At 55.1% G+C, this 16,731-nt stretch overlaps 1 protein-coding gene across 1 annotated transcript in view; it reads right to left on the bottom strand.

The window, feature by feature from the left end:
* Window positions 1-16,365, bottom strand: part of IARS2 (isoleucyl-tRNA synthetase 2, mitochondrial) — a 145,251-nt gene extending 128,886 nt beyond the window's left edge. Inside the window, exons 1-6 of the mRNA XM_075339113.1 lie at window positions 16,112-16,365; window positions 13,512-13,634; window positions 13,067-13,226; window positions 11,585-11,733; window positions 10,926-10,975; window positions 10,522-10,631 (exon numbers count right to left, since the gene is read on the bottom strand). Of these exons, the coding sequence (XP_075195228.1) occupies window positions 10,522-10,631; window positions 10,926-10,975; window positions 11,585-11,733; window positions 13,067-13,226; window positions 13,512-13,634; window positions 16,112-16,309 (790 nt within the window). The 5' untranslated portion in view covers window positions 16,310-16,365. The remainder of the gene's footprint in view (window positions 1-10,521; window positions 10,632-10,925; window positions 10,976-11,584; window positions 11,734-13,066; window positions 13,227-13,511; window positions 13,635-16,111) is intronic.
* Between the last annotated feature and the right edge of the window lie 366 nt (window positions 16,366-16,731).

Raw genomic sequence — 16,731 nt, forward strand, 5'->3', positions numbered from 1 at the left:
GGACAAGAAGATCCGCCACGACCTGTAATAGATCTTGGCGGACGTTGGTTTCCTGGCCTGTCTCATAGTGGCAATGACATCCTGAGATAAACCCGACGACGCTAGGAGCCAGGACTCAATGGCCACACAGTCAGGTTGAGGGCCGCAGAATTCAGATGGAAAAACGGCCCTTGTGACAGCAGGTCTGTGCGGTCTGGAAGCGCCCACGGCTGACCCACCGTGAGATGCCACAGATCCGGGTACCACGACCGCCTCGGCCAATCTGGAGCGACGAAAATGGCGCGACGACAGTCGGATCTGATCTTGCGTAACACTCTGGGCAACATCGCCAGAGGAGGAAACACATAAGGGAGTCGAAACTGCGACCAATCCTGAACTAACGCGTCCGCCGCCAGAGCTCTGTGATCTTGAGACCGTGCCATGAAGGCCGGGACCTTGTTGTTGTGCCGTGACGCCATGAGATCGACGTCCGGCGTTCCCCAGCGGCGACAGATCTCTCGAAACACGTCTGGGTGAAGAGACCATTCCCCCGCATCCATGCCCTGACGACTGAGAAAGTCTGCTTCCCAGTTTTCTACGCCCGGGATGTGAACTGCGGAGATGGTGGAGGCTGTAGCCTCCGCCCACAGCAGAATCCGCCGGACTTCCTGGAAGGCTTGACGGCTGCGCGTGCCGCCCTGGTGGTTGATGTACGCGACCGCCGTGGTGTTGTCCGACTGTATGCGGATCTGCCTGCCCTCCAGCCACCGATGGAACGCCTTTAGGGCTAGATACACTGCCCTTATCTCCAGAACATTGATCTGCAGGGAAGACTCTATCGGAGTCCAGGTTCCCTGAGCCCTGTGGTGGAGAAAAACCGCTCCCCACCCTGACAGGCTCGCGTCCGTCGTGACCACAGCCCAGGATGGGGGCAGGAAGGATTTTCCCTGCGATAGAGAAGTGGGAAGAAGCCACCACTGAAGAGAGGTTTTGGTTGCAAGGGAAAGAGAGACGTTCCTGTCGAAGGACGTCGACCTCCTGTCCCATTTGCGGAGAATGTCCCATTGGAGTGGGCGCAGATGGAACTGCGCGAAGGGCACTGCCTCCATTGCTGCCACCATCTTCCCCAGGAAGTGCATGAGGCGCCTCAAGGGGTGTGACTGACCCCGAAGAACAGATTGCACCCCTGTCTGCAGCTAAAGCTGTTTGTCCAGCGGTAGCTTGACTACCGCTGAGTGAGTATGAAACTCCATCCCGAGGTAAGTCAGTGATTGGGTCGGTGTCAACTTGGACTTTGGGAAGTTGATGAGCCACCCGAACTGCTGGAGAGTCTCCAGAGCGACGGTCAGGCTGTGTTGACACGCCACCCGGGAAGGTGCCCTGACTAGGAGATCGTCTAAGTAAGGGATCACCGAGTGGCCCTGAGAGTGTAGGACCGCAACAACGGATGCCATGACCTTGGTGAAGACCCGTGGGGCTGTCGCCAGGCTGAAAGGCAGTGCCACGAACTGAAGGTGTTCGTCCCCGATGGCGAAACGCAGGAAGCGTTGATGCTCGGGTGCGATCGGCACATGGAGATAAGCATCCTTGATGTCGATTGATGCTAGGAAGTCTCCTTGTGACATCGAGGCGATGACAGAGCGGAGAGATTCCATCCGGAACCGTCTGGTGCTCACATGCCTGTTGAGCAGTTTGAGGTCCAGAACGGGACGGAATGATCCGTCCTTCTTTGGCACCACGAACAAGTTGGAGTAGAAGCAGTGACCATGTTCCTGAGGGGGAACGGGAATCACCACTCCTTCTGACTTCAGAACGCCCACAGCCTGAAAAAGTGCGCCGGCCCGAGATGGGGGCGGAGATGTTCTGAAGAAACGAGTCGGAGGACGAGAGCTGAACTCTATCCTGTAACCGTGAGACAGAATGTCTCTCACCCATCGGTCTTGGACATGTGGCCACCAGGCGTCGCAAAAGCGGGAGAGCCTGCCACCGACCGAGGATGCGGCTAGGGGAGGCCGAGAGTCATGAGGAGTCCGCCTTGGAGGCAGTGCCTCCTGCGGCCTTTTGGGGGCGTGACTTGGACCGCCACGCATAGGAGTTCCTCTGGCCTTTCTCCGGCCTGCTGGACGAAGAGGATTGTACTACCGCTGTACGGCTAGCAGAGTCCAGGACGGCGTTCATGGCGTAGGACGAAAAAGCCGATGCCTGAGAAGTCAAAGACACAACTTGCGGAGCAGAGGTACGTGTGACCGCATTAATCTCAGACAGACAAGCTGAGATAGCTTGGAGTGCCCACACGGCTGCAAAGGCCGGGGCAAAAGACGCGCCTGTGGCTTTATAGATGGATTTCACCAGGAGCTCTATCTGCCTGTCAGTGGCATCCTTGAGCGATGAGCCATCTGCAACTGATACTACAGATCTAGCCGCCAGTCTAGAGACTGGAGGATCCACCTTGGGACATTGAGCCCAACCCTTAACTACGTCAGAGGGGAAGGGGTAACGTGTGTCATTAAGGCGCTTAGTAAAGCGCTTGTCCGGAAATGCTCTGTGCTTCTGGACAGCATCTCTGAAGTTAGAGTGATCGAAAAACGCACTCCGTGTACGTTTGGGAAACCTAAACTGGTGTTTCTCCTGCTGCGAAGGAGACTCCTCTATAGGTGGAGTTGGGGGAGATATATCTAACACCTGGTTGATGGACGATTTAAGGTCATTTACTATGGCGTCCCCTTCAGGTGTATCAAGATTGAGAGCAACGTCAGGGTCAGAGCTCTGAGCTGCGACGTCCGCCTCATCCTCCAGAGAGTCCTCAAGCTGAGACCCCGAGCAGCGTGAGGAAGTCGGGGAAGATTCCCAGCGAGCCCGCTTAGCCGGTCTGGGACTGTGGTCCGTGCAGGAGTCCTCCTCGTGAGACCTAGGGGCCACCCCCGGAGCACACTGCGGCGCAGACCGAGAGGGGCCTGGAGGCGATGATCCAACAGTGCCCGAGGCCTGTGTAAGGACCGGTCTGGACTGCAAGGCTTCTAGTAGCTTAGCAGACCATTTGTCCATAGACTGAGCCATGGATTGTGAAAGCTTCTCAGCAAAAACTGCAAACTCTGTGCCTGCCGCCTGGACAGGGGAAGCAGGAGGGTCTGCCTGAGCCGAGGGGCCCACTAGTGACCGAGGCTCCGGCTGAGCAAGTCCAACAGGGGTCGAGCATTGTTCACAGTGAGGGTAGGTGGAACCCGCAGGTAACATAGCCCCACAAGAGGTACAGGTTGCAAAAAAACCCTTTGCCTTAGCGCCCTTGCTCCTTGTGGACGACATGCTGTTGTCTCCTAGGAGAGTGATCACTGAGGGTATATAGCCAAAAGCAAACAACCCGGCCGAACAGAGAAAATATATTTATATATATATATATATATATATATATATATATATATATATATATATATATATATATATATATATATATATATATATATATATATATATATATATATATATATATTATATATATATACACTCCGGCACCCTAGGGGGACCAGCACCGGGTGACCGGTGTGGCTTACCGACCGCCCAAAGCGGAGTGTGTGTCCACCAGATTCCCTGCCTTAGGTCTCCCAGAGCTCGTTCCTGAAATCCTCCACCGGCAGAATGTGTGTAAAAATGGCTGCTGGAGCTCTCAGGGGAGGAGGGAGCCGTGGGCGGCGACTAGTAAAGTGCGGGAATCTGGGGCTCTACAGTGATCAGTGAGGGGGGGGGGAGGAAACCAAAAGTATGCTCCAGCCCTCACTGCCGACGTCAGGTCGACCGTCCCGCCCTTACCCCTGACTGGCAGGCCCGGGGGCGGGAGTTATGGTACTAGGCCGCAATGAAGCCGGGGACTAAATTTAATACCGCGGCCGACAAACAGGCGCGGTCGGCGCGGAAGTCCCGGTCTTCACAAACCAGCAGCTGCTGCAGCGTCTGTGAAACAAGCGCTCCATGCACCGTCCCCATGGGGACACAGAGTACCTTTAGATGCAGGGTCCTGTCCCTGAGGATACATAGACTCCTGTCCGGCAGATTCCCACAGGGGCTGCGGAGGGAGCCCGGTCCCAGTGAATGGATGACCGGTTAGGATCCCACTTCTCCCAGAGCCTCTAAGGGATGGTGAAGGAAAACGGCATGTGGCTCCAGCCTCTGTACCCGCAATGGGTACCTCAACCTTAACAGCACCGCCGACTTAGTGGGGTGAGAAGGGAGCATGCCGGGGGCCCTGTGGGGGCCCTCTTTTCTTCCAACCGATAAAATCAGCAGCTGCTGCTGACTAAAATGGGGATGCATGAGTGGATGTGTGCCTCCTTCAACACAAAGCATAAAACTGAGGAGCCCGTGATGCACGGGAGGGTGTATAGGCAGAGGGGAGGGGTTACACTTTTTCAGTGTAATACTTTGTGTGGCCTCCGGAGGCAGAAGCTATACACCCAATTGTCTGGGTCTCCCAATGGAGCGACAAAGAAAAACCGTTATCAGAGCACCAGGATAAGAAGATTTGCCAAGACCTGTAATAGATCTTGGCGGACGTTGGTTTCCTGGCCTGTCTCATGGTGGCAATGACATCCTGAGATAACCCTGAAGACGCTAGGAGCCAGGACTCAATGGCCACACACAGTCAGGTTGAGGGCCACGGAATTCAGATGGAAAAACGGGCCTTGAGACAGCAAGTCTGGGCGGTCTGGCAGCGCCCACGGTTGACCCACCGTGAGATGCCACAGATCCGGGTACCACGACCGCCTCGGCCAGTCTGGAGCGACGAGAATGGCGCGACGGCAGTCGGACCTGATCTTGCGTAACACTCTGGGCAGCATCGCCAGAGGAGGAAACACATAAGGCAGTCGAAACTGCGACCAATCCTGAACTAACGCGTCCGCCGCCAGAGCTCTGTGATCCTGAGACCGTGCCATGAATGCCGGGACTTTGTTGTTGTGCCGTGACGCCATGAGATCGACGTCCGGCGTTCCCCAGCGGCGACAGATCTCTCGAAATACTTCTGGGTGCAGAGACCAATCCCCCACATCCATGCCCTGACGACTGAGAAAATCTGCTTCCCAGTTTTCTACGCCCGGGATGTGAACTGCGGAGATGGTGGAGGTTGTGGCTTCCACCCACTGCAGAATCCGCCGGACTTCCTGGAAGGCTTGACGACTGCGAGTGCCGCCTTGGTGGTTGATGTAGGCGACGGCAATGGCGTTGTCCGACTGGATACGGATCTGCCTGCCCTCCAGCCACCGATGAAAAGCCAATAGGGCTAGATACACTGCCCTTATCTCCAGAACATTGATCTGAAGGGAAGACTCTATCGGAGTCCAGGTTCCCTGAGCCCTGTGGTGGAGAAAAACCGCTCCCCACCCTGACAGACTCGCGTCCGTGGTGACCACAGCCCAGGTTGGGGGTAGGAAGGATTTTCCCTGCGATAGAGAATTGGGAAGGAGCCACCACTGAAGTGACGTCTTGGTTGCAAGGGAAAGAGAGACGTTCCTGTCGAGGGAAGCCGACCTCCTGTCCCATTTGCGGAGAATGTCCCATTGGAGTGGCCGCAGATGGAATTGCGCGAACGGCACTGCCTCCATTGCTGCCACCATCTTCCCCAGGAAGTGCATGAGGCGCCTTAAGGGGTGTGACTGACCCCGAAGAAGTGATTGCACCCCTGCCTGCAGAGAAAGCTGTTTGTCCCGCGGTAGCTTGACTACCGCTGACTGTGTATGAAACTCCATCCCGAGGTCAGTCAGTGATTGGGTCGGTGTCAACTTGGATTTCGGGAAGTTGATGATCCACCCGAACTGCTGGAGAGTCTCCAGAGCGACGGTAAGGCTGTGTTGACACGCCACCCGAGAAGGAGCCCTGACTAGGAGATCGTCTAAGTAGGGAATCACCGAGTGGCCCTGAGAGTGTAGGACCGCCACAACCGATGCCATGACCTTGGTGAAAACCCGTGGGGCTGTCGCCAAGCCGAAAGGCAATGCCACGAACTGGAGATGTTCGTCCCCGATGGCGAAACGCAGGAAACGTTGATGTTCGGGTGCGATCGGCACATGGAGATAAGCATCCTTGATGTCGATCGATGCCAGGAAGTCTCCTTGTGACATCGAGGCGATGACCGAGCGGAGAGATTCCATCCGAAACCGTCTGGTTCTCACATGTCTGTTGAGTAGCTTGAGGTCCAGAACGGGACGGAATGATCCGTCCTTTTTTGGCACCACGAACAAGTTGGAGTAAAAGCCGCGACCACGTTCCTGAAGGGGAACGGGGATCACAACTCCTTCTGTCTTCAGAGCGTCCACTGCCTGAAAAAGTGCGTCGGCCTGAGCGGGGGGCGGAGAGGTTCTGAAGAAACGAGCCGCAGGACGAGAGCTGAACTCTATCCTGTAACCGTGAGACAGAATGTCTCTCACCCATCAGTCTTGAACATGTGGCCACCAGGCGTCGCCAAAGCGGGAGAGCCTGCCACCGACCGAGGATGCGGCTAGGGGATGCCGAGAGTCAGGAGGAGGCCGCCTTGGAGGCAGTGCCTCCTGCGGCCTTTTGGGGGCGTGACTTGGACCGCCACGCATAGGAGTTCCTCTGGCCTTTCTCCGGCCTGCTGGACGAAGAGGATTGGGGCTTGGCGGAGGGACGAAAGGACCGAAACCTCGATTGTATTTTCCGTTGCTGAGGTCTCTTAGGTTTGGACTGGGGTAAGGAGGAGTCCTTTCCCTTGGATTCCTTAATAATCTCATCCAATCGTTCGCCAAACAAGCGGTCGCCAGAAAACGGCAAACCGGTTAAGAACCTCTTGGAGGCCGAGTCTGCCTTCCATTCGCGCAGCCACATGGCCCTGCGGACTGCCACGGAGTTAGCGGATGCCACAGCTGTACGGCTAGCAGAGTCTAGGACTGCGTTCATGGCGTAGGAAGAAAAAGCTGACGCTTGAGAAGTCAAAGACGCAACTTGCGGAGCAGAATTGCGTGTGACCGCATTAATCTCAGCCAGACAAGCTGAGATAGCTTGGAGTGCCCACACGGCTGCAAAGGCCGGGGCAAAAGACGCGCCCGTGGCCTCATAGATGGACTTCACCAGGAGCTCTATCTGCCTGTCAGTGGCATCCTTTAGCGATGAGCCATCTGCAACCGATACCACAGATCTAGCCGCCAATCTAGAGACTGGAGGATCCACCTTGGGACATTGAGCCCAACCCTTAACGACTTCAGAGGGGAAGGGGTAACGTGTGTCAGTGAGGCGCTTAGTAAAGCGCTTGTCCGGAACCGCTCTGGGCTTCTGGACAGCGTCTCTGAAGTTAGAGTGATCGAAAAACGCACTACGTGTACGTTTGGGAAACCTAAACTGGTGTTTCTCCTGCTGAGACGCCGACTCCTCTACAGTAGGAGGCGGGGGAGAAAGATACATGAGCCGAGGGGCCCACTAGTGACCGAGGCTCCGGCTGAGCAAGCGAAACAGGGGTCGAGCATTGCTAACAGTGAGGGTAGGTGGAACCCGCAGGTAACATAGCCCCACAAGAGGTACAGGCCGCAAAAAAACCCTGTGCCTTAGCAGCTTTGCTCCTTGTGGACGACATGCTGTTGTCTCCTAGGAGAATGATCACTGAGGGTATATGGGCAAAAAAGGGTATACCGCCCGACCGAACAGAAATATATATAAATACGTATCTATTCCGGCACCCTAGGGGGACCAGCACCGGGTGACCGGTGTGGCTTACCGACCGCTAACAAGCGGAGTGTGTGTGTCCTCCATATTCCCTGCCTTAGGTCCCCCGGAGCTGCAGAGCTCTTCACTGAGAATCCTCCACCGGCAGAATGCCAAAAAATGGCTGCCGGAGCTCTCAGGGGAGGAGTGGAGCCGTGGGCGGCGCCAGGAAAGTGCGGGAATCTGGGGTCCCCACAGTGATCAGTGAGGGGGGAGGAAACATGCAGGATGCTCCAGCCCTCACATCCGACGTCAGGTCGGCAGTCCCGCCCTTACCCCTGACAGGCAGGCCCGGGGGCGGGATTTTTGCGACTAGGCCGCGATGAAGCCGGGGACTAAATTTGAGACCGCGCCCGACAAGCAGGCACGGTCGGCGCGGAAGTCCGCCGGCCTTCTCAATTCAGCAGCTGCCGCAGCGTCCGGGAAGAAGGTGCGCTCCCTGCACAGTCCCCAATGGGGACACAGAGTACCTTTGAGATGCAGGGCCCGGTCCCTGAGGTTGAATAGACTCCGGTCCGGCAGATTCCCACAGGGGCTGCGGAGGGAGCATGGTCCCAGTAAATGGATGACCGCTCAGGATCCCACTTCTCCCAGAGCCGCTAAGGGATGGTGAAGGAGACGGCATGAGGCTCCGGCCTTTGTACCCGCAATGGGTACCTCAACCTTAACAACACCGCCGACGTAGTGGGGTGAGAAGGGAACATGCCGGGGGCCCTCTTTTCTTCCAACCGACATAACTAATATGAGAATGCATGAGTGGATGTGTGCCTCCTTCCACACAAAGCATAAAACTGAGGAGCCCGTGATCCACGGGAGGGTGTATAGGCAGAGGGGAGGGGTTACACTTTTTAAAGTGTAATACTTTGTGTGGCCTCCGGAGGCAGAAGCTATACACCCAATTGTCTGGGTCTCCCAATGGAGCGACAAAGAAAGACAGGATGGGGTCTCTAGCACATATCTGGGTCACAAAGGCTAAAGTTACACTCTTAAAAGATTAAAGAACGGTCACAGACAGGTGAGAATTTTTGGATCCAGAGACCCTTAATCATCACCAAAACAGTGAATCGTTCAGCTGAGCTCTGCTCTTCTGCTAACCTAGGGACGGACCTGAGAGAAGTGTGCGGGGTCCGTCCTGGGCATCTTCAGCTCTTGTATTAGCACTGGGTGGGGGTCTCAGCCCCTGTATGTCCCCTATTTATCATGTATCCGACGCTTGCAGTTACGGGTTACATCCATCTCACTGACCTGCTGAGATAACATTACCGTCCTCACCAGCTCTACCTACTGTGATACTGCCCCCTATGGACATGAATATGAACATTATGCCGATGGGAATTTCTATTTTCTTCTTGTTTGAAATTATTTTCTCGCTGCACCAGGGAGTTACCATATTTTTTTGTTTTATACGATGCACCCCAAATTTAAATAAAAAAAAAAAATGGGGTCTTGCCGGAGAGGGCAAGGGGGGCAGCAGTAGTGGTGGCGCGGGGGTTGGAGGAGGCAGGGGCGGTGCTGCCGTCCATGAAGCAGAGCCCGCCGAGAAGCAATGTCAGGTTTCCGGGTTTTCCAGTCCTCTTTTGAAAAAGCTTGCCCTCAGTTAACATGGAGTTTTGTGTTCTGTTGCCCTACTTCCTGTCCAGCTGCTTAAAAGGCCGCCTCTAAGCTTAGTCCAGTGCCTGAGTATACTGCTTGCTGTGTGCTCCTGCTTTGCTGCTGCTGCTACTTGACTACCTTTGGATCCTCCTGGAAATATACCGACCGACTCTGGACCATACCGGGTTTCTTCAAACTGTGCCCGGACTCCGTCTGCCGTCTTTTGTCAGCACGTCTGCCCGGTTTCTTCCGGTTCATAACCATTCTGGACTTTCATTCCGTACGGACACTTCTGGACTTTACCGCTTGCCCCTTGTGTCCCGGCTGCACCGCATTTAGGCCTTCCGGGGTTGATTGCCGGACAGTCCCTGTATAGGGGTTCGCTCTGGTGGTCTCCCTGGGGGAGTCCGGTGCGTGGCCCCGGGAATCCCCTTCGCTCCGTTTCAGAAAGGTATTTTTTTGTGTTTGTTATACTGTGTATTTCCGTTGTGTATCTACCGTGGTTACATATCATAAAAACATCTTGTACCACAAACTCGTCTCTGGCTGTCATTGCCCTAACGCTATCGAAATCCTCAAACATACAATAGTATTACAAGCAGAGCCCGCCGAGAAGCAGAGCCCAAGTCGCAGCAGAGCCCAAGTCGCAGCAGAGCCCAAGTCGCAGCAGAGCCCAAGTCGCAGCAGAGCCCAAGACGCAGCAGAGCCCAAGACGCAGCAGAGCCCAAGACGCAGCAGAGCCCAAGACGCAGCAGAGCCCAAGACGCAGCAGAGCCCAAGACGCTGCAGAGCCCAAGTCGCAGCAGAGCCCAAGACGCAGCAGAGCCCAAGACGCAGCAGAGCCCAAGTCGCAGCAGAGCCCAAGTCGCAGCAGAGCCCAAGTCGCAGCAGAGCCCAAGTCGCAGCAGAGCCCAAGTCGCAGCAGAGCCCAAGTCGCAGCAGAGCCCAAATAGCAACAGAGCCCAAAAAGCAGCAGAGCCCAAAAAGCAGCAGAACCCAAAAAGCAGCAGAGCCCAAAAAGCAGCAGAGCATACAGCACAGCCCACGGCATTGCCTCTGCCTCCCCCGGTAAGCTACGTACCCCTCTCCACCTCCCCCCGTAAGCTATGTTCGGCTTATAAGACGCACCCCTTATTTTCCGCCCAAATTTTTGGAAGCAAAAGTGTGTCTTATAATCCAAGAAATACTGTACTTTTATTTCCCAGCAGACATTACAGGCAATGCTATGTTTATTTCAGGGGATCTTACCTCCTATTGAAGCGAGTTTGGGGGGAGGTTTCTGCAGTGGAAACTTTACAAAGATGGATCGGCTGACGTGTTGCTGGTTGTATTCCAACTCGGCCTCAGCCAGGGCTGTTCTAGAAAGTTGTGGAAAAAAAAAAAAAATAATATGAGCAATGAAATAAAATATATTCCAAATAGAAGTGAGCAAAAGTTCATAGAACACGGACCGATGTGGATGCCAGAGCAGGGTCCTGCAAATCCGTTTGATCATTTCTAACTAATGAATAAGAAAAAATAAATAATACCGCCTCACTGTTTTCTTGTAATTCAAGCACAAAGATTTTGACTATGGAGAATTTACATTAAAAAAAAAAAAAAAAAAAAAAGGAAGGGACAGCGCTGTATATCGCAGGCATTATATTTTTTACCTTGTTGATGGTGACCAAAATACGGGTCTGTAATCCCGGTATATGTGACCCTGTACAGAGAAGAAAATAAAAAAGGTGAAATACATGAACACTAACCCCTTTATTACCGCCAATGTGCCTCTTATAGTATAGGCCTTGCGTATGTTTCCTTGTCTTTACGGCGCTATAAAACATGTCTTGTGCGCAATATTATACCGCACAGGAGCTGGTGCTCGGCCGTCACATGAGATCCCTGATTTAATGACCAGGACTGGAAGATCGTTGTTTAACCCTTTGATTGTCACAAAGAGCGACTGTACAGAAATTTGTTAATACATTGAATAAATATGTAAAATTGAGAATACAGATTAAAAAATAAAGTAATATAAATATATTTTAAAAAATGCAATAAATGGATTTTTTTTGTAGTTCATACTGCAAAAAAAATAAAATACCATTAAATCACCTGTGTTTTCATTATTTTTTATAGTATTCTCAATTGTACATGCTTATTCAACGTATTGAACACATTTCTGGACACAGTTGCTGTTTGTGACAATCAAAGGGTTAAACAGCGACCTTCCAGTCCTGGCCACTAAAACAGGAGCCTGGATATAATGTGACAGCCGAGCAGCCGCTCCTGTGCGGTAACCTGGAGTGCGACACAACCTCATCCTTACCTTTTCATGCATCTTATAGAAAACATCGAGCTGCTTTGCCTCGTACTTCTTATCATATGTGTAATAGCAGTTCTCCCAGTCCGCCATTACTCCCCAGCGGATGAAGGAGGATTTCTGTTTCTCGATGGCCTTCTCTGCAAATGCCTTAGCTGGAGGGAAGCAGAGAACAGAGGAGAAGCATATTTATTTATTTTTTTTAGTCTTTAGGAAAAGGTCATCAATATAAAACATCAGTGTTGACCGAGACCCAGCACCAACCACCGCACGTAAACACTAGTGATGAGTGGGCAGTACCATGCTCGTGTGCTCAGTACTCGTAACTAGTGATGAGTGGGCACTACCATGCTCAGGTGCTCAGTACTGGTAACTAGTGATGAGTGGGCACTACCATGCTCAGGTGCTCAGTACTCGTAACTAGTGATGAGTGGGCACTACCATGCTCGGGTGCTCAGTACTCGTAACTAGTGATGAGTGGGCACTACCATGCTCGGGTGCTCAGTACTTGTAACTAGTGATGAGTGGGCACTACCATGCTCGGGTGCTCAGTACTTGTAACTAGTGATGAGCGGGCACTACCATGCTCAGGTGCTCAGTACTGGTAACTAGTGATGAGTGGGCACTACCATGCTCGGGTGCTCAGTACTCGTAACTAGTGATGAGTGGGCACTACCATGCTCAGGTGCTCAGTACTCGTAACTAGTGATGAGTGGGCACTACCATGCTCAGTACTCATAACCAGCAGTTGGATGTTTGGACAGGCACGACTCAAGTACTTGAGTATAAAAGAAGCAAATGGGGAACTCAAACATTTTTCCAGGAAACCTTCCCATTGACTTCCATTATACTCGAGTCGTGCCCATCCGAGCTTTCAACTTGTTTTTACGAGTACCGAGCACCCGAGCATGGCAGTGCTCACTCATCACTAGTTACGAGTACCGAGCACCCGAGCATGGTAGTGCCCGCTCATCACTAGTTACGAGTACTGAGCACCCGAGCATGGTAGTGCCCGCTCATCACTAGTTACCAGTACTGAGCACACGAGCATGGTAGTGCCCGCTCATCACTAGTTACCAGTACTGAGCACACGAGCATGGTAGTGCCCACTCATCACTAGTAAACAGTCAATGGAGTGGAGTTGCACAGCGTGGTCCTGGAAGTCAGACCAAGTACAGATAAAGCTTTGATGGGATATCCTAAAGTTATGTCGCTGCACTTACAAAGAACTTTAGTCATGTTATTGACACATATCACAAGCTGTGATCAGCCGGGGCCGGGTGCTGTGGACAACCACAGATCGCTAAAAAGAAGGGTGAGCACCGCGCTTCTGCATGACTGAAGGGCTGATAGATATACATTGAGCCTGTCAAGCAAAGCAGCGCTGGGCGCTTTCATTTTTGCAATCGGGTGAGTTCCATCACATGGATTAAAAAGTTTTTTTTATGTAAAACCCCATTTGTAATAGTGCCCCCCTCCATTCTTCACCTCTGCTTCTTATCTCCACTGGGGAGAGACTGTTGGATTGGTCTCCAATCTCCACCAGGGCTCGCAGCTCTATTGGCAATCCGTGGCAATCCCACCCAGGGACATAGCTCACTTTGTAGCCCCTCATCATTTGGAAACGATTTGTTATGTCTTTAAGTATCTGAAAAACATGACAGCGAATGAAAGAAATGATCCCGGCAAATACAAAGCAATCAGAGTATACAAAGATAAAGCTATTAAATATTATTGACTATTGTTGTATTACACCTGGGTGATCCCAGATGATACAAGTGTAACACAAGCTCAGCTGTGAAAAGCATTAGGTGTATAAGGGATACATTCACTGACTGCAAGCAGAGGCTGTGACATGTGAAATACTAGATTCCTACACAATGCAGCCTGTACTCAGCAGAGTCAGGAGTCTGAAGAGAACACAACCGCTTACTTTATTTAGAGCATGGCCAACATGGGGGTCTCCATTGGCGTAGGGGGGGCCGTCGTGGAGACTGAATTCCTTCTTGTTTTTTCTCGCTTTTTGCCAATTATAAAGCTGTGAGAAGTTTGCCTCCTGTGGGAAAAATACAGAAAAGTCTGATAATAATGGCACAGAGCCGGCACACAACGACAGTGCCTCTGCTCTCGCCTATTCCTGAGCTGCCCTCAGATCCCTGTGCCCCTGAGATAGCACCAGTCACACTGCCCCCTTAGATCTCTGCCATCTTAGTCCCCCCGAGACCACCTCAACCCACTGTCTCGTGTGATCCCAAAATCCCAGATCTCCACTCCTCCTAGTGCCCCAGGATCCCATCGCCTCGAACTTCTTTGTTCCCAGTGTCCCTGTCCCCTGCACATCACATGATCTCTAGTTGCAGTGCCCCAAGACCCCTCCATAGACCCTTTGCCTGCACAGATTTACCTTACCCCAGTGACTCTTATGATACCCTTCTGTCCCAAACCCCCCTGAAAACGCCAACAATCTGTGTGCCCTAAAATTCCATTGTTTGAGTGCCCCTAGAGACCCATCCCCCCACTTCATCCCGAATACAGTTTACCTTGTGCCCCCCAACTATCATCCCTGTGTCACCCTAGTATGAACCAGGTACCCACCACCCACTGTCAGCTCTGTCCCCACCAGCACCATACCACTTACCGCCAGCCCTGCGACCCCCTCGCGGTCAGCCCCGCGCTCTCAGCCCCAGCAACCCCTTCGCCGTCAGCCCCGCGCTCTCAGCCCCAGCGACCCCCTCGCCCTCAGCCCCGCGCTCTCAGCCCCAGCGACCCCCTCGCCCTCAGCCCCGCGCTCTCAGCCCCAGCGACCCCTTCGCCGCACACCCCACGCAGTCAGCCCCAGCGACCCCCTCATCGTCAGCCCCGCGCTCTCAGCCCCAGCGACCCCCTCGCCGTCAGCCCCAGCGACCCCCTCGCCGTCAGCCCCGCGCTCTCAGCCCCAGCGACCCCCTCGCCGTCAGCCCCGCGCTCTCAGCCCCAGCGACCCCCTCGCCGTCAGCCCCGCGCTCTCAGCCCCAGCGACCCCCTCGCCGTCAGCCCCGCGCTCTCAGCCCCAGCGACCCCCTCGCCCTCAGCCCCGCGCTCTCAGCCCCAGCGACCCCCTCGCCGTCAGCCCCGCGCTCTCAGCCCCAGCGACCCCCTCGCCGTCAGCCCCGCGCTCTCAGCCCCAGCGACCCCCTCGCCGTCAGCCCCGCGCTCTCAGCCCCAGCGACCCCCTCGCCGTCAGCCCCGCGCTCTCAGCCCCAGCGACCCCCTCGCCGTCAGCCCCGCGCTCTCAGCCCCAGCGACCCCCTCGCCGTCATCCCCGCGCTCTCAGCCCCAGCGACCCCCTCGCCGTCAGCCCCGCGCTCTCAGCCCCAGCGACCCCCTCGCCGTCATCCCCGCGCTCTCAGCTCCAGCGACCCCCTCATCGTCAGCCCTGCGCTCTCAGCCCCATCAACCCCCTCGCCGTCATCCCCGCGCTCTCAGCCCCAGCGACCCCCTCGCCGTCAGCCCCGCGCTCTCAGCCCCAGCGACCCCCTCGCCGTCAGCCCCGCGCTCTCAGCCCCAGCGACCCCCTCGCCGTCAGCCCCGCGCTCTCAGCCCCAGCGACCTTCTCGCCCTCAGCCCCGCGCTCTCAGCCCCAGCGACCCCCTCGCCAACAGACCCGTGCTCTCAGCCCCAGCGACCCCCTCGCCAACAGACCCGTGCTCTCAGCCCCAGCGACCCCCTCGCCAACAGACCCGTGCTCTCAGCCCCAGCGACCCCCTCGCCAACAGACCCGTGCTCTCAGCCCCAGCGACCCCCTCGCCAACAGACCCGTGCTCTCAGCCCCAGCGACCCCCTCGCCAACAGACCCGTGCTCTCAGCCCCAGCGACCCCCTCGCCAACAGACCCGTGCTCTCAGCCCCAGCGACTCCCTCGCCCTCAGCCCCAGCGACCCCCTCGCCAACAGACCCGTGCTCTCAGCCCCAGCGACCCCCTCGCCAACAGATCCGTGCTCTCAGCCCCAGCGACCCCCTCGCCCTCAGCCCCGCGCTCTCAGCCCCAGCGACCTCTTCGCCGCACACCCCACGCAGTCAGCCCCGCGCTCTCAGCCCCAGCGACCCCCTCGCCGTCAGCCCCGCGCTCTCAGCCCCAGCGACCCCCTCGCCAACAGACCCGTGCTCTCAGCCCAGCGACCCCCTCGCCAACAGACCCGTGCTCTCAGCCCCAGCGACCCCCTCGCCCTCAGCCCCGTGCTCTCAGCCCCAGCGACCCCCTCGCCCTCAGCCCCGTGCTCTCAGCCCCAGCGACCCCCTCGCCCTCAGCCCCAGCGACCCCCTCGCCAACAGACCCGTGCTCTCAGCCCCAGCGACCCCCTCGCCCTCAGCCCCGTGCTCTCAGCCCCAGCGACCCCCTCGCCCTCAGCCCCGTGCTCTCAGCCCCAGCGACCCCCTCGCCAACAGACCCATGACCTCTTGCCTTTGTCCCTGTCCTTATGGTGTCCCCCTTGGTACTGTGCCCCCTGCCCTCTCCCCTGTGTTGCCCCCTCTCCATTCCTCGCCGCCTCCTCACCTCCTGCAGGCGCAGCTCGGTGCTGACTGTGTCCTCCGGGCTCCGGCGTATGGGGAAGTCAGTGCGAGGCAGCAGCACGGTGTCCCGGTACTTGCTCTTCTGCCCGGAGCTGTCATTGCTGCTGCTCAGCCCGGAGGCGGCTCTCACCCTCCACAGACCCCGGGGACCGGGCAGCCGGCGGCGGAGAGCGGTCAACATGATCCTGTCAGAAACTACGGCGAGCGCAGAGGAGACAGGGACGGCGGCCGCGGAGGACCAAACCCCGCAGCGCGTTCTGTATGTGGGGAGCAGCCGTGTGCGGGGAGATCGTGTACGTTATACACAGTATATGTAACTCCATAGCTCAGCTCCTCAGCCTGTGCCTCCGTCCATAACATAAAGATGCTCAAACACACACACACACACAGCAAAAAGTCCGATCTCCGAGCACAGAACATTCATTAACCCTTAAGGTAACTGTCATAAACAAAAAAAACAACAAAATGCTAAATTTACAATTTTAAATTGTTGCAACTGCCCTAAATAATGTAATAAAAGTGATCAAAGTGTCGTCTGTTCCCCAACATTTTTTTACAATTTTTTTAGTATTTTTTTCACATTTTTTTTCAGTACACTATATG

Source organism: Anomaloglossus baeobatrachus, chromosome 3, assembly GCF_048569485.1.
Source record: "Anomaloglossus baeobatrachus isolate aAnoBae1 chromosome 3, aAnoBae1.hap1, whole genome shotgun sequence".
Taxonomy (NCBI): Eukaryota; Metazoa; Chordata; class Amphibia; order Anura; family Aromobatidae; genus Anomaloglossus; species Anomaloglossus baeobatrachus.